The sequence below is a fragment of the Nycticebus coucang genome, chromosome 10 (assembly GCF_027406575.1).
Source record: "Nycticebus coucang isolate mNycCou1 chromosome 10, mNycCou1.pri, whole genome shotgun sequence".
Lineage (NCBI taxonomy): Eukaryota > Metazoa > Chordata > Mammalia > Primates > Lorisidae > Nycticebus > Nycticebus coucang.
Window position 1 is genome coordinate 83,833,430 of NC_069789.1, and position 26,261 is coordinate 83,859,690.

At 37.7% G+C, this 26,261-nt stretch overlaps 1 protein-coding gene across 4 annotated transcripts in view; it reads right to left on the reverse strand.

Annotated features, from left to right (window-relative positions):
• The window catches only part of RASAL2 (RAS protein activator like 2), a 445,700-nt gene that overhangs the window by 230,213 nt on the left and 189,226 nt on the right, over positions 1-26,261 (reverse strand). For all 4 annotated transcript variants that reach the window (XM_053606502.1, XM_053606501.1, XM_053606500.1 and 1 more), the window contains exon 3: positions 8,254-8,380. In XM_053606502.1, the coding sequence (XP_053462477.1) occupies positions 8,254-8,380 (127 nt within the window). The remainder of the gene's footprint in view (positions 1-8,253; positions 8,381-26,261) is intronic.

A 26,261-nucleotide genomic window follows, 5' to 3' on the forward strand; every position in this document is an offset into this window, starting at 1 on the left:
TGAACCAAAATCTGTGTCAATTTTAGTGTGTTTGGTAATCTGTAAACTGCTGAAAGCAAGACCCTGAGAACTCTTGTCAATGAGAAGTAACTTCTTTGCTCAAGCACTCTTTCTCCCCACATTCATTTAACTCGACTTAATTGGAAACAGAATTCTGTATTTTCATCTTTTTCTTATTTTCATTTTTCCTTTGCTCATGCTTGCTCATCTGCGAAATCTCTAAATGTTGTCGCAGGGCTTAGTTAAGTCTTTGGATTTCTGTCTTCCACAGACACACATCCCCCTGGGAATATCATTCAATCTCGGGGCTTCTGACTTCAATTATACTACGAGGTGATAGTAACCAAAGCAGCAAGGTATGAAAGTAGATACACAGATCAAAGGAACAAAGTAGAGAACCCAGAAATAAAACCATAAACCAAATGATTTTCAACAAAGTAGACAAAAATGTACACTGGAGAAGGGATGCTCTATTCAATAGTGTTAGGGAAATTGGAGAGTCTCATGCAGAAGAATGCAATTGCATCCCTGCCTTTCATCATATACAGAAATTAACTCAAGATGGATTAAAGACTTAAAATGTAATAACTTATACCATAAAAATTCTACAAGAAAACTTAGGAAAAATCCACTGGACCTTAGCCTAGGCAAAGAATCTGTGACTAAGACTCCAAAAGCAAATATAACAAAAGCAAAAACAAATAAATGGGACTTAATTAAACTAAAAAGTTTCTGCACAATAAAAGAAATAATCAACAGAGTAAACAGAGCATATAGATAACCTACAGAATGGGAGAAAACATTGGCAAATCATACATCTGATAAAGGACTCTAGAATCCACAAGGAACTCAAATAAAAAATAACCCCAATTAAAATGTGAACAAATGACATCAAGAGAAATTTTTCAATAAAACTTATACAAATGGCCAACAAACATATGAAAAAATGTTCAACATCACTAATCATCAGGGAAATGAAAACCACAATGAGATACCACATCTCTGTCAGAATAGCTATTATTAAAAAGTCAAAAAACAATAGATGTTGGCATATATGTAGTAAAAAGGGAACACTTATACACTGTTGGTAAGAATGTAAATTAGCACAACCTCTATGGAAAACAGTATGGAGATTCCTCAAAGAACTGAAAGTAGACCTACTATTCAATCATGCAATGCCACTACAGGGTATTTACCTAGCAGGGGTCCTCAAACTACAGCCCGCCGACCACAAGCTGTATGATTGTATTTGTTCCTGTTTTGTTTTTTTACTTCAAAATAAGATATGTGCAGTGTGCATAGGAATTTGTTCATAGTTTTTTTTTTTTTAACTATAGTCTGGCCCTCCAACAGTCTGAGGGACAGTGAACTGGCCCCCTGTTTAAAAAGTTTGAGTACCCTTGAAAAGTAAAATAAGTCATTATAACAAAAAGACACATGCACTTGTAGGTTTTATTGCAGCACTATTCACAATTGCAAAAGTATGGAATCAAGCTGAGTGCCCATCAACTGATGAGTAGATAAAGAAAATGTGGGGCATATACACATACATGTACCCCTCCCCCATGGATTACTGCTCAGCCACAAAAAAGAATGAAATAATGTCTTTTACAGCAACTTGGATGAAAGCCTTTATCTTAAATGAAGTATTTCAGGAACAGAAAAACAAATACCACATGTACTCAATTAAAAGTGAAATCTAAATGATAGGTATACACATGTGGTCATATACAGTAGTATAATAGACTTTGGAGATTCACAGGGGAAAGGGTGGAAGAAGAATGAGGGATCAAAAATTACCTATTTGGTACAATGTACACTATTCAGGTGATGGTACACTAAAAGCCCTGACTTCTCCACTATACAATTCACCCATGTAACACAAAACCACTTGTACCCCACCCCTTATATGTACTGAAATAGTAATTTAAAAAATCTCAGGGCTTCAAACATTATCTATGTGCTAAAGGTTTGCAATTTATATTCTTTACTTCTTCCTTATTTCAAGACCCATATTCTACTTGGTTGTATAGTAAGACCTTCAAACTTAATAGTTCCCAAATTGAGCTTCTGGTCAATCACACCTTCAAATTTGTTTCTCCAACAGTCTTCCCACTTAAAAAAAAAAAAAAAAAAAACAAAAAAAACCAATAACTTTATTTCTCTAGCTATTCTAGCCAATATTATTGATTCTTCTGTTTCTCGTTTCTCACATCCAATCTAGTAAGCAAATTCTGATGAAATTTACAAATATATCCAGAATCTGATTATTTTTTAGCTCTTCCACTATTACCATTCTGCCCCACATTGTGCCTGTCTAGATTCTTTCAATAGCATTCTAATTGGTCTTTGGACTCCTGTTCTTATACTCCTACTCTCAATATGAGAAGCCAGGGGTTTCCTATCTCACAGAGTAAAAGTCAAAGCCCTTATGACATCATGGTCTGGTTGCCTATGAGATCAATGATACCATCTCCTACTCCTGTGCCCTCCGCAAAGTTGTTCATTCCACTCCTGGCACCTATGCTGTTAGAACACTCCAAACATATTCCCACTTTATACCATTTCCCTGGGTGGATCTCCTCACCCCCAGGTATCCATATCCCCATTTTTCATCAGATCTTTGTTCAAATGTCAATGAAGCCTTCTTTGGTCACCTGAGCTAAAATTAAAATTCCTTGACTTTTTCTATCCCTGTTCCCTATTTTATTTTTTCCTTTGTATTTGTTACCATGTAGCACAGTATGTGCTTATTTTACTTTTTACTCCTACTTATTGTCTATCACTTCTCAATAGAATGTAAGTTCTATGAAGGGAGGGAGATTTTTGTCTATTTTCACTGTTAATCCTGAGCTCCTACAGCAAAATCTGGCACATAGTTGGCACTCGGTAACTACTGACTGCATAAATGAATGGCTTTTTGAACAAAAAATATCAATATAAGCCATACAATGTAATATGCCACAATAATAACATGGACTATGGACAGCCATCAACAAATTTTTTTATAAATATAACATGCATATGTCTGCTGCGGGTGAGTAGGTGTATCAACAAATTTTGTTCAAATGAATCTAGTATTTTCATTGAAATAATCTAAAAACAATACTCCTTCTCCAACAATCTAAAAAAAGAAAAAGAAAATGAAAAAACAAAACAAACAAAAAAAATACTCCAGAGAACATAAATTTCAAGTGTAAAAGCACTTTCTCCCTGCCTTGTTTACACTGTTAGTGTCACTTAGTAATTGATTTTTAAAAAGGAGAAACAAAAAGAATGCTTTTATGAGGACAGAGAGAATTAAAAAATTGCTTTTCAGGTCTATTGGAGAAACCACCTGTTTGAAACTTACAGCCTCTTAAAAGCCTTCCTTCCCCTCATCCAACCCAGGGATGGATGAAATTTTGGTTAGCTATAAAATGTAAATTACATTCCAGAAAAGAAAATAGGAACCAACTATATCCTAATATGGTTAATTCTTGGTGGGTCTGCTAGTTTCATTCATTATCTATCAAATTCAGAGCCAGAAGAAATAGAGGGGACCAATTAGTAGATTACTTTAAGTTTTAAGAGAGTTGTAGTAAGGTAGTAATCACTGTCGCTATACCACCACTGTCACCATATGACTGATTAACTTAGTTCTTTACCTTCCTTCTTTTCATTCACTTGTCCCTACTCGATCATTCAGACACTCAAATTTTTTTAGAGTGTCTATCATCCTGTCAGCTTTTCACAGGCAAACTTTTAAAAGGAATTGTCCTCATCTGCTGTTTTAATTTCCTTATTTAACCTTTTCAAACCATTTCAGTATGCCTTGTGCTACCACATCCCACTGACACTGCTATTCCTAAACTCACTAAGAATCTAATGTCGCTAAATCCAGTGAGTTTTTTTAGTCCTTAGTTGCCCACTCAGTAACATAGAACAGAACTGATTATAGTTCTTAACCATTTGTACCATATCCTTCGTATTTAGTTTAGAGCACTTATTTGACGGCATAATCTAGCTTATTTTTCTTCTCCATTTTTTCTCTTAAGCACAATACACATATACTCAATGAATTATTACAAAGCGAACATACCTGTGTAATCCCTACCCAGGGCAATAAACAGAACATGAATAGCACAACAGAAACTGCTTCCATATTCCTTCTAAGCATTATTCATGCCTCCTCCCCCCAATAATCATCATCCTAACATCTAACACCACAGATTAGTTTTGTCTGTTTTGAGCTTCATATAAACAAAATCACATAGTATGTACTATAATGTGTCTGTTCTTTAGTAAACTCTTCAGTGAAATACATGTTCAATCCTCTTGCTTATTTTTCTACCAAAAAGGCTTTTTATAGAATAAAAGTCCTTTTTTTTTTTTTATTAAATCATAGCTGTGTACATTGATATGATCATGGGGCATCATTCACTAGCTTCACAGACCGTTTACGAAGTTAAAAGTCCTTTCTTATGTGTTACAAATATATTCCCTTACTCTACAGTTTCCTTTCATTCTCTTAATGGTGTCTTAATAAAAAGACTTCTTAATCTTAATATAGTCCAATTTATCAATTATTTCCATTATGACAGGCATTTTTTTTTTTGGTATTCTGTTTAAGAAATCTTTCCCTATCCCAAATTATGTAAATATCCTCTACATTATTTCTAGAAGTTTTAACATGTTACCTATCATTCAGATCTATAATGCAATTTGGAATAAATTTTGTTATGTGTAAGGCAGGGGTCAATTACACCTCACTCCCCACAAAGATATCAAATTGACCCAGCTCCAGTGATTGGAAAGATCATCTTTCCCTCCCTGCTCTCTGCAGGGCTCCCTTGGTCACATCAAATGTACATATATAAGTGAGATCACCTAGGTCTCTCCCTTCTGTTTCACTAGTCTGTCTATTCTTCCATCAACACCTTTCTGTACTTTTTAAATAGATCTTTCTTTCTTTCTTTTTTATTTTTAGATAGTGTCTCACCTTATTGTCCTGGGTAGAGTTCCACGGCTTCATAGTTCACAGCAACCTTAAATGCTTGGGTTCAAGTGATTCTCTTGCCTCAGCCATCTGAATAGCTGGGACTGCAGGCTCCTGCCACAACACCTGGCTATTTTTTTTTTTTTTCTTTCTAATTTTAGAGACAGGGTCTAGCTTTTGGTCAGGTGGGTCTTGAACTCCTGAGCTCAAGTAATCCATCAGCCTCGGCCCCCCAGAGTACTAGGATTACAGGAGTGAGCCACCACATCCAGACTTAAATAGGTCTTGATACTAGTATGTTAAGTCTTATCACCTTGTTTTCTTCAATCTTGGCTATTCTTTGTCTATAGCATTTCTATGTGATTTTTAGAATCAATTTGCCAATGTGTGTAGTGGTGGTGGTAGTGGTGATGGGTGGAATACCATGTTGAATTTTGATCGTAAAGAGAACTGACAGATAATATTAAGTATTCTAAATCATGATAATAGTACAGCCCTCCATTTATTTTTTTTCAATCTTTTTTACTGCACATTTTCTTTGTTTGTTTTTTGTTTGTTTTTTTTTGTAGAGACAGAGTTTCACTTTATGGCCCTCGGTAGAGTGCCATGGCATCACATAGCTCACAGCAACCTCCAACTTTTGAGCTTAAGCGATTCTCTTGCCTCAGCCTCCTGAGTAGCTGGGACTACAGGCGCCCGCCACAACGCCGGGCTATTTTTTTGTTGCAGTTCAGCCGGGGCCGGGTTTGAACCCGCCACCCTTGGTATATGGGGCCGGCGCCCCACCAACTGAGCCACAGGCGCCGCCCTGCACATTTTCTTTTGATTATGTTTTACAGTTATCTACATGGAAGTATTGCACATCTTTCAGTAAATTTTTCTCCCTAGAAATTTGTTATTGTGATGCTATGATAAATGGTATATTTAAAATTTTACATTTGCAGTTTGTTGCTAGTATGCAGTATACAATTGATTTTTATATACCAACTTATATTTTTGTTTCTATGTGTATTCATTCTGTCCTGCTAACTCCATAGAAAATCTTCTAAAAGCAGAAATCTTATACCTCTTTTCATTCTAGGGACTGGCACAGAACGTTACATATATAGCAATTACTCAATGAAATATTTGACAGCAGGAAATTTTGCCTAAAGACAAATTACTAAGCGATAAACACAGAATCACAGAGTAAACACCCAATTCAAGATTAGATTGGCATGTAAAGAAGAATGGCTATAGAAGTAGTCTTTCCCTCTTTAATATTTACTATAAGGATAGCTTCTAGTATGGACTTAGAATATCCACTCTGAAAATGATTATGGACTGACATGAGTCAGGATGGCTACTAGACTTGGAAAGGAAAAAAGATAGAGCATTCGCTCTAGACCACACACCTTTGTCACTTCATCTTAGTGACGTCTGTCTTTGGGACCAGTACACGGAACATACAGGTATTTAGTAATTTACTATACAGTTCTCCTAGAAATAAAAGTCTAATAATAATTATTCCAATTATAATTGCACTTCCTCAAAAATTCATTGAGTTTAGCAGGTCAAAACTTGAACAAAGTTTCCTAGAGAATTAGTAAAGATAGTCATCAACATAACATTACAAGTAATGAAAGCAAAGCTGCTGAAAGGTTACTCTAAGCCAATTCAGTTCACATAGAAGTTGTATGTGAAATATGAAGAGGTTATAAAATGGTTACACCCAGACAGGTTTTCAATAGAATTTAGGCCCACACCTAAACTGATTTCAACACATGATGAAGAAGTACAATAGAAATAAGATGAGAGAAAATTTTTTTTCTCCAAGTATAACTCCTTAGAAAAATATATTTGCCAACCTGACTTATTCTTAGAAAAGCAACAACTGGGGCGGCGCCTGTGGCTCAAAGGGGTAGGGCGCCGGCCCAATATGCCTGAGGTGGCGGGTTCAAACCCAACCCCAGCCAAAAACTGCAAAATAAATAAATAATAATTTAAAAAAAAAGAAAAAGAAAAGCAACAACTGTTACACAGGATAAAAAGAAAAGTAAATTGGGGCAGCGCCTGTGGCTCAGTTGGTAAGGCGCCGGCCCCATATACCGAGGGTGGCGGGTTCAAACCCGGCCCCGGCCAAACTGCAACCAAAAAATAGCCGGGCGTTGTGGCGGGCGCCTGTAGTCCCAGCTACTTGGGAGGCTGAGTCAAGAGAATCGCTTGAGCCCAGGAGTTGGAGGTTGCTGTGAGTTGTGTGAGGCCACGGCACTCTACCGAGGGCCATAAAGTGAAACTCTGTCTCTACAAAAAAAAAAAAAAAAAGAAAAGTAAATTATTCAAATTCTAACCAAGAGTTCTGGGTTACACTTAGAAAATGAGGGAAAAGGCAGCTCCACCCTGAAACCCCAAACTAAACCCCGATTTTAGAAGACACACCAAAATCAGAGAATTATCCATTTGATCACTATAGAGGTAATGAATGATTCTATTTTCTCTACCTACCAAATGTCTATCACTACAAGTTTACTAAGCAAATAATAATACAACAATGCAGAGCACCAAAGCAATCTCTACTTTTCAAATTTATTCATTATTTAATTTAATCTTAATTTTATGTCCTTAAAGTTATCTGACCAATCTGATTATTTAAATATCCAGGGATAAAAATGAAAAGCATCTCACAGAATACCTTTGGTAGGAAATGAGGAAAAAGCTAGCTGCTTTGATAGTGACATTAATTCCTTTACAACGTACTAAGAGAAGTGGAATGTCTTTAATTTCTCCCTTTTGTCACCTACTCCAACCATAGTCCTGCATATGACTTATGCATAAAATTAGTTCAGCTAAGTTAGCTTAATCTGATATTACATTGTACAAACCACTCAGTAATACTAAGTTTCCACATATATGGGATCCCTTATGCACCTCAGTGTTTCAACAGGATCATCTAATGTGCCAGAGTGGGGGGAAAAAAACACCTAATGCTCTTTCAAAACCTAGGGCTGAGCAAGAAACCCAGAAACAATACATCATCATGTAATCTGGCTAGGCCTAAATAGTAAGCAACCTTATGAACATTCGGATAAATTCTCTCTCTAAAAAATAACTTTGCTGTCATTTGTTTATAAAGAACAGAACTCTCTAATGACCTCTAACTCTCGATTTACATGGTATTGATTTCAACACACTTATATAACAATAAATACAGAATGTTTTGTTTTACTGTAACAGTAACGACTCCACACACAATCAGATAAAAGCTGGTAATTTCTTTCCTTTTTGCATTAGCTTACCCAGTTTCGTGGCGCCCTCTGGTGGGTATTCAGGAAACTGACCCTCGGAAGGGACACTGACAGTTCTCCTCAGGCATCTCCCCTTGGTGGAATCTGTCTGCTGTTCCTGTGCCCCTTCCACAGGTAACTAGTTAACCAAAAGGAAACGAGATGAAACTTAATAGTGAACTCATGATTTTTTTAGTTAATGAAGACAGGAGTATGTAATAAGCAGAATTAAAGCAGAAGAAATATAGAAATAAAATATATACAAGTATTACCAACCCCTTTTCTGGAAGCTGTCCTTTAAAAAGAAAACCGAAAGATCAGGAAAGGTAAGTATGTAAATTAGCTTACATGAAGTATGTACAAATCATATCCAGGTATATACCTGCTCTGGGAGTTCAGAAAACAAAACAAAACACCCACATGAATAAAATTTTCTTCTATATCAGAAACTGCTATACAAAGTCCAATTTTGACCAGTGTTCAATAAAGTAAATAGAAATAAATGTTGGCCAGATTTAGTGTCAAAATTCTTTTAGAATGATGTTTTGTTTAGGTAAAGGAAGTAAAATCGACTCCTTAGACATAGTTAATAAAACGTATTTTCAGTGGTAACTTGACACACATAAAATGGCATATTTTCTTCAAAAAGTGAGATTGTTTTTATAATCCTAAAAACATATCAAGTGGTTGTTTGAATTTGAGGAATGAGAACTATGAATGAAAGAAGATCTCTAACTCTAACAACTAATTTAAAACTTACTTAGCCAGTTATCATTATAGAGTAATGGATGGCTCTAGGTTTTGTGGGGGGTGGGGAGGTAGAGGGAAGGGCGGGAGCAAGTAAGGCCAACTTTGGCAGGTAATGGGCAAAGACTCCTTAGAAATGAGAGTATACTAGGTGCCTTTATCATTATTAAAAATTGCACTAATAACATGTTAAACAGTGTGGCCAAGGCCACACACGTAGCTCAGTGGGTAGGGCGTCGGCCACATACACCCAGGCTGGCAAGTTGAAACCCAGCCTGGGCCAGCTAAACAACAATGACAACTGCAATGAAAAAAACTTAGCCGGGTGTTGTGGCGGGTGCCCGTAGTCCCTAAAGTTTAAGGTTGCTAGGATGCCACGGCACTCTACCGAGGGCAACATAGTGAGACTCTGTCTCAAAACAAACAAACAAACACAGTTTGGCCAAGTATGTCAGTAACTAATAGTAGTTCCTAATGTCTTCTGGATCTAATAGTGTTTTCAACAAATTTTAGTAATATAACTAACATTGGCTTCTTACTATGTGCAAGTCTAAGGACTTTATGTGTGTAACATTACGAGACAGGCACTGTTATTATCCCCCTTTTTATAAATAGGGAAGGATTTATTTCTCCACATGATTACAGTGGACATGTACTACATCAACTGATCCAGCAAAACTGGGACAGATACAGGCTTAAGTGTATATGCCTTCTGCTTTGCCTCAGTAATCCAACTCCAATGACTGGGTCAAGGATATGATAGTAAGGGAAGCTTTCTCACTGTTACTGAGAATCTGAGGAGCAAATTCCTAACGCGTCCTATATGCACTTACAATTTTCACACCTCTTGTAAGATCAAAAATTCCCATGTTTCCTCATTATCATGACTGTGGCTACTTTCTACATGAGACATTCAATAGCAGAACTAAAATTTTAAAAATAAGCTGAGACCAAGAAATAGCAATAAAAACATGAACTCTCCAAAAGTACTCTGTAACATAATCTAAGTCATCTATCCCTTTCAAAATGGAAATTTTATCATCTCTACTTAAATTATTAAGGGTATCCCTGAGAGGTTTAAATGACTATTTGCTATTCAAAAAAGCAAAAATATATCCTCTCCTCCCTTCAAAATAGTAAGAATGAGAATAAATTTATAAAACAATTTTGGCCTTTGAGTAAATTGTTGAATCTAAATAACAATAACTATTTTGATACTTCTAAAAATGTCTATTATCTGAAATAATACAGGTATATACCGTAAAGAGAAAAGACAGTAGTTTCTTTTTTCCATGGAAATTTATAAAGGCTATATGCAGGAAAAAGTAAAATGGCTCCTATTACCACAAACTTTATCTCTACAATATTTGAGGAGAGGATAAATACAATACATCAAACTTCTAATTTGGACCTAAAATTCACTTATAATTATTTTTTCCAAATTTTAACGTGGACTTTTCATTTCTCACTACTGAAACTTAAAATACGATCAAAGGTTTTATTCAAAGAATCACTCTTAAAAGTTTTATTCAATGAATCACTCCTGATTCAGAATATAACAGAACAATGTTTTTTCTTGTTTTTTTTTTTTTTTTTGAGACAGAGTTTCACAATGCTGCCCTTGGTACATTTGATATAGTGATACAGTGCTGGGGCGTTGTAGCTCACAGCAACCTCAAACTCTTGGGCTCAAGCAATCCTCTTGTCTCAGCCTTCTAAGTAGTTGAGACTACAGGTGCCTGCCACAATGTCCAGCTAATATAGAACATAATGTTGACTTTTTCGAAACTGCATTTCTTAAGAATATTTTATTTTGACAACACAACAGATTATTTCCTAGTTACAATATTGTCTTAAAAGATACGGATCTTGACGGTGTAAGGGAATGGAGAAAAAAAAGATATTGATATATTCCTTTTTTTTTTTTTTTTTGTAGAGACAGAGTCTCACTTTATGGCCCTCGGTAGAGTGCTGTGGCCTCACACAGCTCACAGCAACCTCCAACTCCTGGGCTTAGGCGATTCTCTTGCCTCAGCCTCCTGAGTAGCTGGGACTACAGGCGCCCGCCACAACGCCCGGCTATTTTTTTGGTTGCAGTTTGGCCGGGGCCGGGTTTGAACCCACCACCCTCAGTATATGGGGCCGGCGCCTTACCAACGGAACCACAGGCGCTGCCCTTGATATACTCCTTTAAAATAATACAGGTCATATTTCAAATATGAAATATGACCAAGCTGAAGTGCACAAATCTAGTGTACAGCTAAGAGAATCAGTTTCAGAAAAGCATTTTGCTCCATTCTGATTATCGTAATTTAGTCCATAATTGTTCGTACTGAATTGCTCATAAAAATTGTATATCCTCCAAGTTTTAGAACATGAGAAAGTTTTTTTCTTTTTTTTTGCAGTTTTTGTCCAGGGCTGGGTTTGAACCTGCCATCTCTGGTATATGGGGCCGGCGCTCTACTCCTTAAGCCATAGGCGTCGCCCATGAGAAGAATTTTTGTTTTAAAGCTTCTTTGGCCTTATACAGGGGTTGAGTCTTCTTTTGCTTCAATGAGGAAAAAACCAAAGCACTTTATTTTTAAAGTTTTTTTTTTTTTTGAGACAGAGTCTCACTTTGTCACCCTCGGTAGAGTGCTGTGGCATCACAGCTCACAGCAACCTCAAACTCTTGGGTTTAAGCGATTCTCTTGCTTCAGCCTCCCCAGTAGCTGGGACCACAGGCGCCCACCACAACGCCTGACTATTTTTTTGTTGTTGTTGCAGTTTGGCTGGGGCCAGGTTTGAACCCACCACCTTTGGTATATGGGGCTGGCACCCTACTCACTGAGCCACAGGCGCCACCCCAAAGCACTTTAATTTCATTCTATTTTATAGGAGAAAGATGTAAAGGAGAAAATGACTTCTCAGACATCTAAGAGGTGTTAACAAATTTAAACTGAATCTCTGGTTCCTAGTTGTTTTAATTCCAAACCATCCAGGACAATGGAAGAGCAACCTGGCACACACAGTACATACGTATACATACGTATACATATGTATACATACATTTTTCCGCAAAATTGCTTTTCAGATGGTTTAGAATCATATGGAAATTAATTTCAATTTCAATGTGAGCCCATACAAATGAAATAGTCAAGTACAGAAAATCAAGGTTTGCTAACTAGCCTCAGAAAGCTCTTCTCAGCTATTACTCTTCCTAAGAAATGCTAAGAAGGACTATGCCTGTAGAAGTCTGAGGGGAGATGATGGCTTGAGACCAGGAGTTAGTGGCCAGCCTAGGTGACACGGCAAGACCCCATTAAAGAAAAAAACAAAACTCTTAAAAATCATTTTTACAGAAGAATGTTAAAGGATGCTCAGGTCTATGATATCCTTTACATGAGTTTTAAATCTTAAAGAAAAAAAAATTCCTCCACTTTTTTTATCTCATTAAGGCAGTGGTTTGCAAGACAAGTGTGGTCCAGGTACTAGCAGCATCAACATCACCTGGAAACCTGATAAAAAAGCACATTCTCAGGCCCCATCTGAGACCTTCTAAAACAGAACCTCTGGGGGTGAAGTTCAGCAATCTATGTTTTAATAAACCTCCAACAGAGTGTTGAGAACTACTGCTTTATGGTGTTGTTTTCCCTCGTTCCCGTCATGGCTAAGCATCCCAAAGTGTCATTTATAACAGTATCTCAACCTTGGCTGTAAATTTTTTTTTTTAATTTTTCTTTTTTTATTGTTAAATCATAGCTGTGTACATTAGTGCAATCAAGCGGTACAATGTACTGGTTTCATATACAATCTGAAATATTCTCATCAAACTGTTCACCGTAGCCTTCATGGCATTTTCTTAATTATTGTATGTAGACATTTGTATTCGGCATTTAGTAAGTTTCGCCTGTACCCATTCTAAGATGCACCACCATAGGTGTGGCCCCACCCATTACCCTCCGTCCACCCTAACTTCCCCCCTCCCTTGGCCCTTTCCCCATACTCTTGTGCTATAGTTGGGTTACAGCCTTCATGTGAAAGCTATAAATTAGCTTCATAGTAGGGCTGAGTACATTGGATACTTTTTCTTCCATTCCTGAGATACTTTGCTAAGAAGAATATGTTCCAGCTCCATCCATGTAAACATGAAAGAGGTAAAGTCTCCATCTTTCTTTAAGGCTGCATAATATTCCAAGGTATACATGTACTATAATTTGCGAGTCAATTCGTGGGTCAATGGGCACTTGGGCTTCTTCCATGACTTAGCAATTGTGAATTGGGATGCAATAAACATTCTGATACAGATGTCTTTGTTATATTGTGATTTTTGGTCTTCTGGGTGTAAACCTGGTAAAGGAATTATAGGATCGAATGGCAGGTCTATTTTTAGGTCTCTAAGTATTCTCCAAACATCCTTCCGGAAGGAACATATTAGTGTACATTCCCACCAGCAGTGTAGAAGTGTGTCCTTTTCTCCACATCCACGCCAACATCTCTGGTTTTGGGATTTTGTTAGGTGGGCTACTCTTACTGGGGTTAAGTGATATCTCAAAGTAGTTTTGATTTGCATTTCTCTGATGATTAAGGATGATGAGCTTTTTTTCATGTGTTTGTAGATGGTGCATCTGTCTTCTTTAGAGAAGTTTCTCTTCAAGTCCCTTTCCCACCCTGAGATGGGATCGCTTGTTCTTTCTTGGTAACACATTGGAGTTCCCTTGGATTCTGGTTATTAGACTACTTTTTTTTTTGTAGAGACAGAGTCTCACTTTATGGCCCTCTGTAGAGTGCCGTGGCCTCACACAGCTCACAGCAACCTCCAACTCCTGGGCTTAAGCGATTCTCTTGCCTCAGCCTCCCGAGCAGCTTGGACTACAGGCGCCCGCCACAACGTCCGGCTATTTTTTGGTTGCAGTTTGGCCAGGGCTGGGTTTGAACCTGCCACCCTCAGTATATGGGGCCAGCGCCCTACCAATTGAGCTACAGGCGCCACCCGGATTCTCGTTATTAGACTTTTACTGGAGGTATAACCTGCAAATATTTTCTCCCATTCTGAGGGCTGTCTGCTTGCTTTACTTACTGTATTCTTGGCTGTGCAGAAGCTTTTTAGTTTGATCAGGTCCCAGTAGTGTATTTTTGATACTGCTTCAATTGCCTGGGGAATCCTCCTCATAAAATATTCACCCAGGCCGATTCCATCAAGAGTTTTCCCTGCACTTTCTTCAAGTATTTCTATAGTTTCATATCTTAAGTTTAAATCTTTTATCCAGTGAGAGTCTATCTTAGTTAATGGTGAAAGGTGTGGGTCCAGTTTCAATCTTCTACAGGTTGCCAGCCAGTTTACCCAGCACCGTTTGTTAAATAAGGAGTCTTTTCCCCACTGAATGTTTTTAATTGGCTTGTCAAAGATCAAATAATGGTAAGTAGCTGAATTCATCTCTTGGTTCTCTATTCTGTTCCAGACATCTACTTCTCTGTTTTTGTGCTAGTACCATGCTGTTTTGATCACTATTGATTTTTAGTACAGTCTCAGGTCTGTTGGCGTGATTCCTCCTGCTTTGTTTTTATTGCTGAGTAATGTTTTGGTTATTTGAGTTTTTTTTCTGATTCCATATAAAACGAAGTATTATTTTTTCAACATCTTTAAAGTATGACAATGGAGCTTTAATAGGAATTGCATTAAAATTATATATTGCTTTGGGTAGTATGGACATTTTAACAATGTTGATTCTTCCCAGCCATGAACATGGTATGTTTTTCCATTTGTTAACATCTTCAGCTATTTCTTTTCTTAAAGTTTCATAGTTCTCTTTGTAGAGATCTTTCACGTCCTTTGTTAGGTATACTCCCAAATATTTCATCTTCTTTGGCACTACTGTGAAAGGAATAAGTCCTTGACTGTTTTTTTGGCTTGGTTATTCTTGGTATATATAAAAGCTACAGATTTATGGGTATTGATTTTGTAGCCTGAGACATTGCTGTATTCTTTGATCACTTCTAAAAGTTTTGTAGTAGAATCCCTAGTGTTTTCCAGATACATGATCATATCATCTGCGAAGAGTGAAAGTTTGATCTCTTCTGACCCTATGTGGATACCATTGATCACCTTTTCTTCCCTAATTGCAATGGCTAAAACTTCCATCACAATGTTAAAGAGCAATGGAGACAATGGGCAACCTTGCCTGGTTCCTGATCTAAGTGGAAATGATTTCAATTTAACTCCATTCAATACAATATTGGCTATGGGTTTGCTGTAGATGGCCTCTATCAGTTTAAAAAATGTCCCTTCTATACCAATTTTCTTAAGTGTTCTGATCATGAAGAGATCTGGATATTATCAAAAGCTTTTTCTGCATCAATTGAAAGAATCATATGGTCCTTATTTTTTAGTTTGTTTATGTGCTGAATTACATTTCTAGATTTACGTATATTGAACCAGCCTTGAGAGCCTGGGATAAATCCCACTTGGTCATGGTGTATAATTTTTTTGATGTGTTGTTGGAGTCTGTTTCTTAGATTCTTATTGAGTATTTTTGCATCAATATTCATTAGTGATATTGGTCTATAATTTTATTTTCTCGTTGGGTCTTTCCCTGGTTTGGGGATCAAGGTGATGTTTGCTTCATAGAATGTGTTGGGTAATCTTTCTTCTTTTTCGATATTTTGGAAGAGGTTTAGTAATATAGGTAGTAGTTCTTCTTTAAAGGTTTGGTAGAATTCTGATGTAAAGCCACCTGGTCCTGGGCTTTTCTTTTTAGGGAGATTTTGTACAGTTGATGCTATTTCAGAACTTGATATAGGCCTGTTCAACATTTCCACTTCGTTCTGGCTAAGTCTTCATAGGTGGCGTACTTCCAGGTATTGGTCGATTTCTTTCAGATTTTCATATTTGTGAGAGTAGAGTTTCTTGTAGTATTCGTTAAGGATTTTTTGAATTTCTGAGGGGTCTGTTGTTATATCATTGTTACCAATTCTGATTGATGAAATTAGAGATTTTACTCTTTTTTTCCTGGTTAGGTTAGCCAAAGGTTTATCTATTTTATCGACCTTTTCAAAAAATCAACTTTTTGATTTATTGATCTGTTGTATAATCCTTCTATTGTCAATTTCATTGACTTCTGCTCTAATTTTGGTTATTTCTTTTCTTCTGCTGGGTTTGAGATTGGAATGTTCTTCCTTTTCCAGTTGCTTGAGATGTCCCATTAGGTTATTAACTTCCTCTCTTTCCGTTTCCGTGAGGAAGTCTTGCAGTGCTATAAATTTCCCTCTTAGGACTGCCTTTGCAGTATCCCAGAGGTTCTGATAATTCGTGTCTTGATTGTTGTTTTGTTCCAAAAATTTGGTGACTTCCTTCTTAATTTCGTCTATAACCCATCTATCCTTCAGCATAAGGTTGTTTAGCTTCCATGTTTTTGTATGGGTAAGCAGGTTCCTGTTGCTATTGAGTTCAACTTTTATTCCATGGTGGTCTGAAACGATGCAAAGCATAATTTCTATATTTTTAAATTTGCTGAGGTTAGATTTGTGGCCTAGGATGTGGTCGATTTTGTAGTATGTTCCATGGGTTGATGAGAAGAATGTGTATTCAGTTTTGTTGGGATGAAATGTTCTGTAGATGTCTGTTAAATCCAGATGTTGAATGGTTAAGTTTAAATCTAAAATTTCTTTGCTTAGCTTCTTTTTGGAGGATCTATCCAGCACTGCTAAATGGGTGATAAAATCTCCAACTACTATGTAACTGGAGGAGATCAAGTTGCTCATGTCTGTTAAGAGTTTCTCTTATAAATTAGGTGCGTTCTGGTTGGGTGCATAAATATTAATAATTGAAATCTCATCATATTGAGTATTACCTTTAACAAATATGAAGTGTCCATCCTTATCTTTCCTTATTTCAGTTGGTTTAAAGCCTATTGCGTCTGCGAATAGGATAGCAACGCCTGCTTTTTTCAGCTTTCCATTTGCCTGGAGTATAGATGACCATCCCTTCACCTTGAGTCTATATTTGTCTTTTAATGTAAGGTGAGATTCTTGTATGCAGCAGATATCTGGCTTGAGTTTTTGTATCCAGTCAGCCAACCTGTGCCTCTTTAGAGAACAATTTAAACCACTCACATTAATTGAGAATATTGATAAGCCTTTCGAGAGTCCGGTGGACATTTTTAATCCTTTTGTGACTGTGGAGTTGGAATTTGATCAAAATTTTCTGGGTGGGTTTACTTTTGTGGTGGAGGATTACGCTGGTCTTTATGGAGGATAGGTCTGAGAATATCCTGTAGAGCTGGTTTAGTTATGGCAAATTTCTTCAACATGTGAATGTCACTGAAGTATTTAATTTCTCCACCATAAATGAAAGTCAATTTAGCTGGGTACAGGATCCTGGGTTGAAAGTTATTTTGTTTTAGGAGATTAAAAGTCGATGACCATCCTCTTCTAGCTTGAAAGGTTTCAGCAGAGAGATCTGCAGTTATTCTAATATTCTTTCCCTTGTAGGTGATGGTTTTCTTTCGTCTGGCTGCTTTCAGAATTTTCTCCTTCATATTAACTTTAGTGAAATTGATTGTGATGTGTCTGGGGGATGTCTTATTTGGGTTGAGTCATGCTGGAGTTCTGAAATTGTCTGCTATCTGAATTTCAGAATCTCTTGGCATGTCTGGAAAGTTCTCCTTCATAATCTCATGGAGAAGAGACTCTGTGCCTTGTGAAGTCACTTTGTCGCTTTTGGGGATCCCTATAAGATGAATATTGATTTTCTTCGAATTGTCCCAGAGCTCTCTGAGAGAATGATCTGTTTTTGCTCTCCATTTCGCTTCCTCTTTGAGAGTTTGGGAGCATTCGAAAGCTTTGTCTTCAATGTCAGAAATCCTTTCTTCTGCTTGCTCCATTCTGTTGCTGAGGGATTCTACTGTGTTTCTCAGATCTTTGAGGGCTGCAACTTCTTGTCTCAATGTGTTAATATCTTTGGTCATTTGGTCTTTGAATTCGTTGAATTCTTGAGATATCTTTTGGGTTACTGCTTGGAATTCTAATTCGATTTTATTTGCTATCCAGATTCTGAATTCGATTTCGGACATCTCAGCTATTTGTTTGTGCATGGGATCTTGTGCTGTGTCTGCCCCATTGATCCTTGGGGGAGTTGATCTACTCTGATTATTTATGTTTCCAGAGTTTTTCTGTTGATTTTGCCTCATGATTGTTTTTCGCTGTTGCCTCTGGCCGTCCTCAGAGTTGGGGAAGTGTCTCTCCAAGATTAGACCCAAGTGGGATCACTCTATTGTTGCTGGATCTTTGTAGGGAGTGATCCTGTGTAGTTCCTCTGCGGCTGCCCCAGCTTGGGAGTTCTGGTTGTAGAAGCAGCTCTGGAGTGTTACACACTCAGATCCAGCAACAGGGTGGGAGGTGGTGCACACGGTTCTGGGAGTGCGTGGTGCCCAGTGAGTTTGGCATAGGGAGCCCAAGGCTCCAGCAGTCTCTGGCCAGGAGAAGGGTTCTGTGCAGAGGCAGGGAGGGCTCCGGAGGGCACCCGGCTACCAGTGTCCCTGGCCAGATGAGTGGGCTGGTGTGGAGGCAGAGAGGGTACAGGAGGGAGGGAGGACGCAGGGTTGTGCAGTTCCCGCAGTTCCTGGTCAGGGTATGCAGAGGCCTGGCAGGTGCAGCTCTTAAGGTGGTCCGGACAGTGCTAAGCCCAGGAGTTTGATGTTGCTATGAGCTGTGATGCCATGGCACTCTACCCAGGGCAACAGCCCGAGGCTCCAGTGTGCCAAAACTGGTCTCACTCTGCCCCTGAGTGTGTCAGGAAGCTCAGTCCCCGCCTTTCGGCTGCTCAGTCACTAGGTTACTAGCTCCCGCCTAATCCTTGCTCTGCGACCCTGAGGGCAGAGCTTGCCGGGGCAGTTCTCTCACAATGGCTCCCTGTGGCCCACAGCCAAATTCTATTTGCTCCGTCCGGCTCAGCGACTCAGTCTGGGGCCCTAGACAATGCCCAAAGTTCTCCGCACTCCTGCTCAAGCTCTCCCCAGGGTAGTTTAATGGAGTGTCAAGTCCAAAAACACCAAAGCAGTTCACAGGTAAGGCCTTTCTGGTTTGCAGTCTCACTGCAACTTGTACTTACGGTTGCCAGTGGGATTAGTTCGATCAAACACACGCAACCACTTGCCAGTTTTCCACTGTTTCTGTTCTCCTCTTGGGGTCCAGAAGTCCCTTGCTGACTCCCTGTATCCTCAAAGGGATGATTATAGGCAGATCCCACCAGCCAGAGATGCCTGGATTCTTATCTCCCCAGACTCACCGTGCCCAGTTGCAGGGAAGCTGTTATTGGGCTGCCATCTTGCTCCACCCCTTGGCTGCAAATTATAATCATCTCCTGATTGATTATAAAATACCACTGGTTTTTAAAAAAACAGAAGTGCTTAGGCCCCTTCTAGACATTCTAGATACACAAAGTTGAGAACTGATCTATACTCAGAATCTCTAGCTCTGATTATGCACATTAATTCTTGGCCACCAATACTAAATGTGGAAGCGTGATAAATCACTTAGCTTCATTAATCCTTAAGTTTTGCATTTTTGAGGTATGATCTTTTGGTGTGTCAGGTGGATTCCTGCAGCAGTGTTTTATAGAGTTCTGTCGCTGACTGGGTTGGCCTCTGTCATTGTTCAGCATGATCACTAGTAATTGCTACTCTGTTCTCAATACTTCATTTACTCTCTGGAAAGTCTGTTCAGTTTTTCCCTGCACATGTGCAGTCCAGTCTTTGGCTAAAGACTCTCTGGTATCCTGTCCAGCAGATGTTAGCCCCTTCAGATGCAGAATTCTTTGTTCTGCCTCCTTGGCTCAGAGACCATGGTACTCTGCCAGGCTTGGACTCCAGATTACTTTATTACAGTTGGGAAATGGTAAGCAGTAGACACCTAGGACGATGAGGACCATCACAATGTTAGGCTACCTATTGTTGAATGTCTGAAAATAGCTGTGTGTTGGCACATCTCCGTTCTCTCTACACGCACATGCACACACACACAAGGTGCCAAAAAATATATATGCATTTTAAGAAAGGAAAAAAACTGTATTTAAATTGTAATACTCAATACATACCAATAACGTTTGTTATCCTGTAAATTATATCTCTTGTAATTCCAGAAGTCAAATGATACTTAAAATTTAAAATATAGTTTTTCCTTTCTTAAAATGCTTACACTTCTTTTGGGCACCCTCTGTATACATACACTCACATGCATATGGTGGGCCCTGTTTCTGTTGTTTAGATATCATAGCTGGTGCCTAAAAGCCTCTTACACAAATTCTTATCCAAATACCTGCAATAGGTTCTTCACTGATATCTGCCTCTGACTTTCTACCACTTAAACATACTCTTTACAGAGTTATGAGTAGTTCCAAAATGCAAATATGATAATGTAATTGAATGCTTAAAGCCCTTCAGTGGTTCTCTTTTCCTCCAGCACTGTTTTTTTGTATTTTTTTCTTAAGACTGAGTCTCACTCTGTCACCCTGTACAGTGCGCTGGTGTCATAGCTCACAGCAACCCCAAACTCCTGGGCTCAAGAGATCCTCTTGCTTCAGTCTCCCAAGTAGCTGGGACTACAGGCACCCACCACAATGCCTGGCTAATTTTTCTGTTTTTAGTAGAGATAGGGTCTTGCTCTTGCTCAGACTGGTCTTGAACTCCTGTGCTCAAGCAATCTATCAGCCTTGGTCTTCCAGATTGCTAGAATTATGGGCATGAGCCACCTTTCCCAGCCCAGCAGTGGTTTTCAAAGGAGCAGTGGTACCCTGTTTCCCTGAAAATAAGACATCCTTCAAAAATAAGACCTACTTACAGGAAAGATAAGACGTCCCCTGAAAATAAGAACTAGCACATCTTTGGGAGCACACCATAAAATAAGACACTGTCTTATTTTCGGGGAAACAGGGTATGTTTTCTTGTCAAAGTATATGGGGTATGGGGGTGGGGAGAGTTATCAGTCTCCCTCAACTAAAAGATAATTCTGATTTTATCTGTTGTATAGAGCTTCTGAATAAGCTTTTCCATAAAGAAAGTGTCCTTCTTCTAAAAAAGGGTTTAAAACTACTATCCTACAAATTGCAAGCTCCCAACATAGTATGCCAGGTTTTCTACAATCTGGCTACTGTCTTTGTCTTTGTGTTCAACTCTAGGAAGACAAAATTGTTTGCATTTCTCTAACATATTCCTTATTTTGTGGTTCACTGCTGTTGTTTAATTGGCTCTTTCAGCCTACAACATTTTCCCTCACTTTCTTTTCTACCCTATACCTGCCAGGTAAACATCTATTCATCTGAATACTTAGGATAGGTATTACCTCCTCTAGGAATCTTCTCTCTCTACCAATCCCTTAAATGAAGGTTCAAGTAGACCTTTCTTTGATTCCTCCAAAAACATAACCTCTCTTTGTCATTATCCTTATCATGTTGAATTATAATTATTCATTACATCAGCCATGAAGTTGGTAAGCATATAACTTTTTTGTTTTGTTTTAGAACAATTTAGCTAGAGTCTTTTATGAAGGAAAAGAAAGAACATCAAAATACAGCGTAAGCATGTTGGGAGGGTCTGAATACCAGGCCACACATAATTTTGGGAGCACTGAAGAGCCACTCAAATTTTTAGATCTGAGGAATGATAGCCTCCTTCCTATCTCTCCCTCTTCCAATATGTCCTACATATTAATTAATATTCATAACATTTAACTTTATCAAATAGCTTCTTATATTAAGCTTCCTTTGGTAATTCCCCATTGCCAGTATCATCTTAATGACATACTATGTACTTATTTAGGCCAAGGTTCTTCCAAATAAATAGATTACTTTCTCTTACTCTATCCAGTTTACTTGTGCTACTTATCAAGTGTCACTTTATTCATCTAAGCACTGTGTCTTATTCTTGGTAACTCCTGATATAGTGAATGCACATACAAGGGCACATTATGTATCTGTTGAATAACTTGAGAATAGTTATGAATGAAAAATGCCATAGGTATTTTATCCAGAATAAACAATAATTAATTTTTAGCAATTTGCACAAAGACTAACTGCTAGTTTCATATTTTCAATAATATATCTGAGTATAACTACTTCCTTCCAAAAGCAAGAAGAATGTCTTAAAACATATTAAAATCACATCATTTTAAAATGTCTTGCTGCCCAAACACTAGCATCCAGCCTTTAAAATTCCAAATACAGAATTTGGAGTTTGGTACAAATAGAGTTTGTACCAAGAAAAATGAAATCAAACTTACCCCGTCTTGGTGGTTTATTATTGCCAAAAGAAAGAAACTAAAAAATTCAGCTTTCTTTTATATTTTTATATTGGCTTAGAAGGGTTCATGTTTGTCTTTTCTACCATTTCTCTCAATAACTTAATCTCAGTTTACTTCGTCTTATCTCTCTTGAGCAAAATCAAAATCAAAGGGCTTCCTATGCCCTCTTTGAACTGGGTTGGTATCAAGCGAGTATGACCTTTCCTGGCACCCAGGTAGGGAAATACATTTCATTACACATAAACAATGTCTTTTTGGCACAATGTGCATGAAGCAATTTACTGAGCCAATGAGTCATCTCTCATCATCTATCATCCCTGGCAAACTTCTATTTCAGCATTCTGCCCAGATCTACTCTTCTGCTACATTCCCAAATTGGTAATTGGTGTATTTAACACTGCTGTGTATAGCCCCCAAATGATTTTTTCTAATTCTGACAAGAAACATGCAGAGTGAAGAGAGAGCATGAAAATGTCCCATACACTTCTAACCTTTAACTCTGAGTTTTAATTTGTCTTTTGACGTGAGGTGTGTTTCCTGCAGACCGCAAATAGGTGGCTTGTGTTTTTTTAATCCAGTCAGCCAATCTATGCCTCTTCAGTGGGAAAGTCAAGCCATTGACATTTATTGAGATAACTGATAAGTTTGGTAGCGTTCTATTCAACTTATTTTGTGAAAGTCTATTGCTTAGTTTTGTTCTTTTCCATCATTGTGGAAACTAGGTTCTGTCCTTTAATTTCTGGGTGTTTACTTTGCTGAAGGTCCATTGTGACGGTCAGTATGTAGAACGGGTTGAAACATTTCCTGTAAAACTGGTCTTGTTGTGGAAAATTTCCTTAATGTTTGCATATCAATGAAAGATTTGATTTCTCCATCAATTCTGAAGCTTAGCTTAGTGGGACATAGAACTCTGGGCTGGTAGTTGATCTGTTTAAGTAGATTAAAGACAGATGACCATTGTCTTCCGGCTTGAAAAGTTTCATTAGAGAAGTTCGCAGTCACCCTGATGGGTTTGCCCCTGTAGGTCAGTTGGCGCTTACTCCTGGCAGCTTGCAAAATCTTTACTTTTGTCTTGATTTTAGATAGATTCATCACAATGTGCCTTGGAGAAGCTCTATTTGAATTCAGGTGACCAGGGGACCAATATCCCTCTGAAAGGAGTATGTCAGATCTTTGTTGATATTTGGGAAATTTTCATTTATAATAGTCTGTAGAACGGCTTCCATTCCTCTGGGGCATTCTTCTTCCCCTTCTGGGATACCTATAACTCGTATGTTTGAACGCTTCACAGAGTCCCATAATTCTGTCAGTGAACGTTCTGCTTTCTCTCCTTTTCTGCCTCTTTAACTATCTGAGTTATCTCAAGAGCTTTATCTTCTACCTTTGAGATTCTTTCTTCTGCACGATATAATCTGTTGTTGATACTTTCTAATGGATCCTTAAGTTCCCTAATTGACTGCTTCAGTTCCTTCAGCTCTGTTATATCCTTTCTATATTCTTCGTATCATTCATCTCTTATTTGATTCTGTTTTTGGATTTCCTTTTGGTTATTTTCCACTTTCTAAGCAATTTCCTTCATTGTTTTCATCATTTGTATTTTAAATTCCCCTTCTGTCATTTCTAGCATTTCTTTATAGGAGGAGTCCTCTGCTGTAGCTACCCTGTGATCCCTAGAAGGGGTTACTCTGGACTGGTATTTCATGTTACCAGGATTTTTCTGCTGATTCTTCTTCATGAGTGCTTTCTTGTATCTGTTTTCTTAACCTAATTATTCTTTCACCACTTCTTGCTCTTTAAAGTTTTAATGATTTCTTTTGGTACAGAACCAGAAGGATGAAAAAATTGAAAAGCAAGAAGGGAAAAAAAGATTTAAAAAAGAAAGAAAAAAGAGAAAGAAGAGGGGGTGAGTAAAAGGAAATACTGACAAAAAGAAGAAAGGCAATTAAAGAAAGAAACAGGAATAATATAGGTGTATAGTAGGGTACTATGACCCAACCTTGAAGACCTCCAACCTCTGGGGGTGCTGGGTTGGCTGATTTCCTGGAGGTCAACAGCTCTTTGCCAGCCAGATCAATTTTTCAGGCAAACAGACTTCAGAAGAAAAGAGGGGTTGCAATCTTGTTTTCAGATACATGTGGATTTAAAGCAACTAAAGACAAAGATGGTCACTTCATACTGGTCAAGGGAAAAATATAACAAGAAGACATTTCAATTCTAAGTATTTATGCACCTAATTTAAATGTGCCCAGATTCTTGAAACAGACCTTGCTTAGTTTGAGCAATATGATATCCTACAACACCATAATATCAGGGGACTTCAACTCCCCTGTCTCAGAGCTGGACAGATCCTCTAAAGAAATTAAACAAAGATGTCAGAGATCTAAATGAGACCCTAGAACAACTGTGCTCGGTAGACGTATATAGAACATTCCATCCCAAAGGTAAAGAATATACATTCTTCTCATCGTCCCACGGAACTTTCTCCAAAATTGATCATATCCCAGGACACAAAACAAACCTCAAAAGAATCAAAAGAATTGAAATTCTACCTTGCATCTTCTCAGATCACAAGGCACTAAAAGTGGAACTCAACTCCAACAAAAATGTTCAACCTCACACAAAGGCATGCAAGTTAAACAACCTTATGCTGAATGACAGTTGGGTGCAGGTAGAAATGAAAAACGAAATCATTAACTTCCTTGAATATAACAACAATGAAGACACAAGTTACCAAAACCTATGGGATACAGCAAAAGCAGTCCTGAGAGGCTTCTCTTTAGAAGCTTACATTCGAAAAACAGAAAGAGAGAACATCACCAAACTCACAAGCCATCCAATGGAATTGGAAAAAAGAAGAACAATCTAAGCCTAAACCCAGCAGAAGAAAAGAAATACCCAAAATTAAATCAGAGATTAATGAAATTGAAAACAAAAGAATCATTCAGAAAATTAATGAAACAAGGAGCTGGTTTTTTTAAAAAATAAATAAAATAGATAAACCTTTAGCTAAACTAGAAATAAAAAAGTAAAATCTCCAGTAACCTCAATCAGAAATGACTGAGGGATTAATCCCTGTGAATCAAATAGTGACTAATTCTCACATAAATTGGATTTAATTTTGAGCAAAGTACATTATTTAAACACTAATTTTTAATTCAACTTGTCAATATGTTGTTTAGGATATTGCATCCTCATTTATAAGTGACATATGTTTGTAATTTCCCCTTTATAATAATATATTTTCTTCAATTTTAATATCAGGTGTACCCAGATCAAGTAGAATGATTTTGAAGCATTTCTTTTTCTATTGTCTATAAGATTTGGCATGATCTGTTTTTTGAAATTATCTGTTACTTTTATTTATAAATATTAGTTGTCTATTTTTTGAGCCTTAAACAATAAAAACTTAACTGATGACTCCATACTGAATCTCAGAGTCAAAGCATTCTATAATAGACATACTCTTATTTGACAACGTGAATGTTATTTTCTTTGCATTATTATTATTGCTTAATATTTTGATGTAGCAATTGTCTGATTCCTTTTCTGAATGTATTTATGTTCATTCGTTCTTCTTTTTTTTGCAAATTTCTTTATTTATTTCATATATATATTTTTTCATTAAATCATAGCTGTGTACATTGATATATTCATGGGGCATCATTCACTAGCTTCACAGACCGTTTACCCAGTTTTACATACACCCTTGTAAGATGCACCGCTGGTGTAATCCCACCAATCCCCTTCCCTCTACCTCCCTCCCCCCTCCGCCCACTCCCTTTACCCCTCTCCCCTATTCTTAGGTTGTAACTGGGTTATAGCTTTCATGTGAAAACCCTAAATTAGTTTCATACTAGGGCTGAGTACATTGGGTACTTTTTCTTCCATTCTTGAGATACTTTACTAAGAAGAATATGTTCCAGCTCCATCCATGTAAATGTGAAAGAGGTAAAGTCTCCATCTTTCTTTAAGGCTGCATAATATTCCATGGTGTACATATA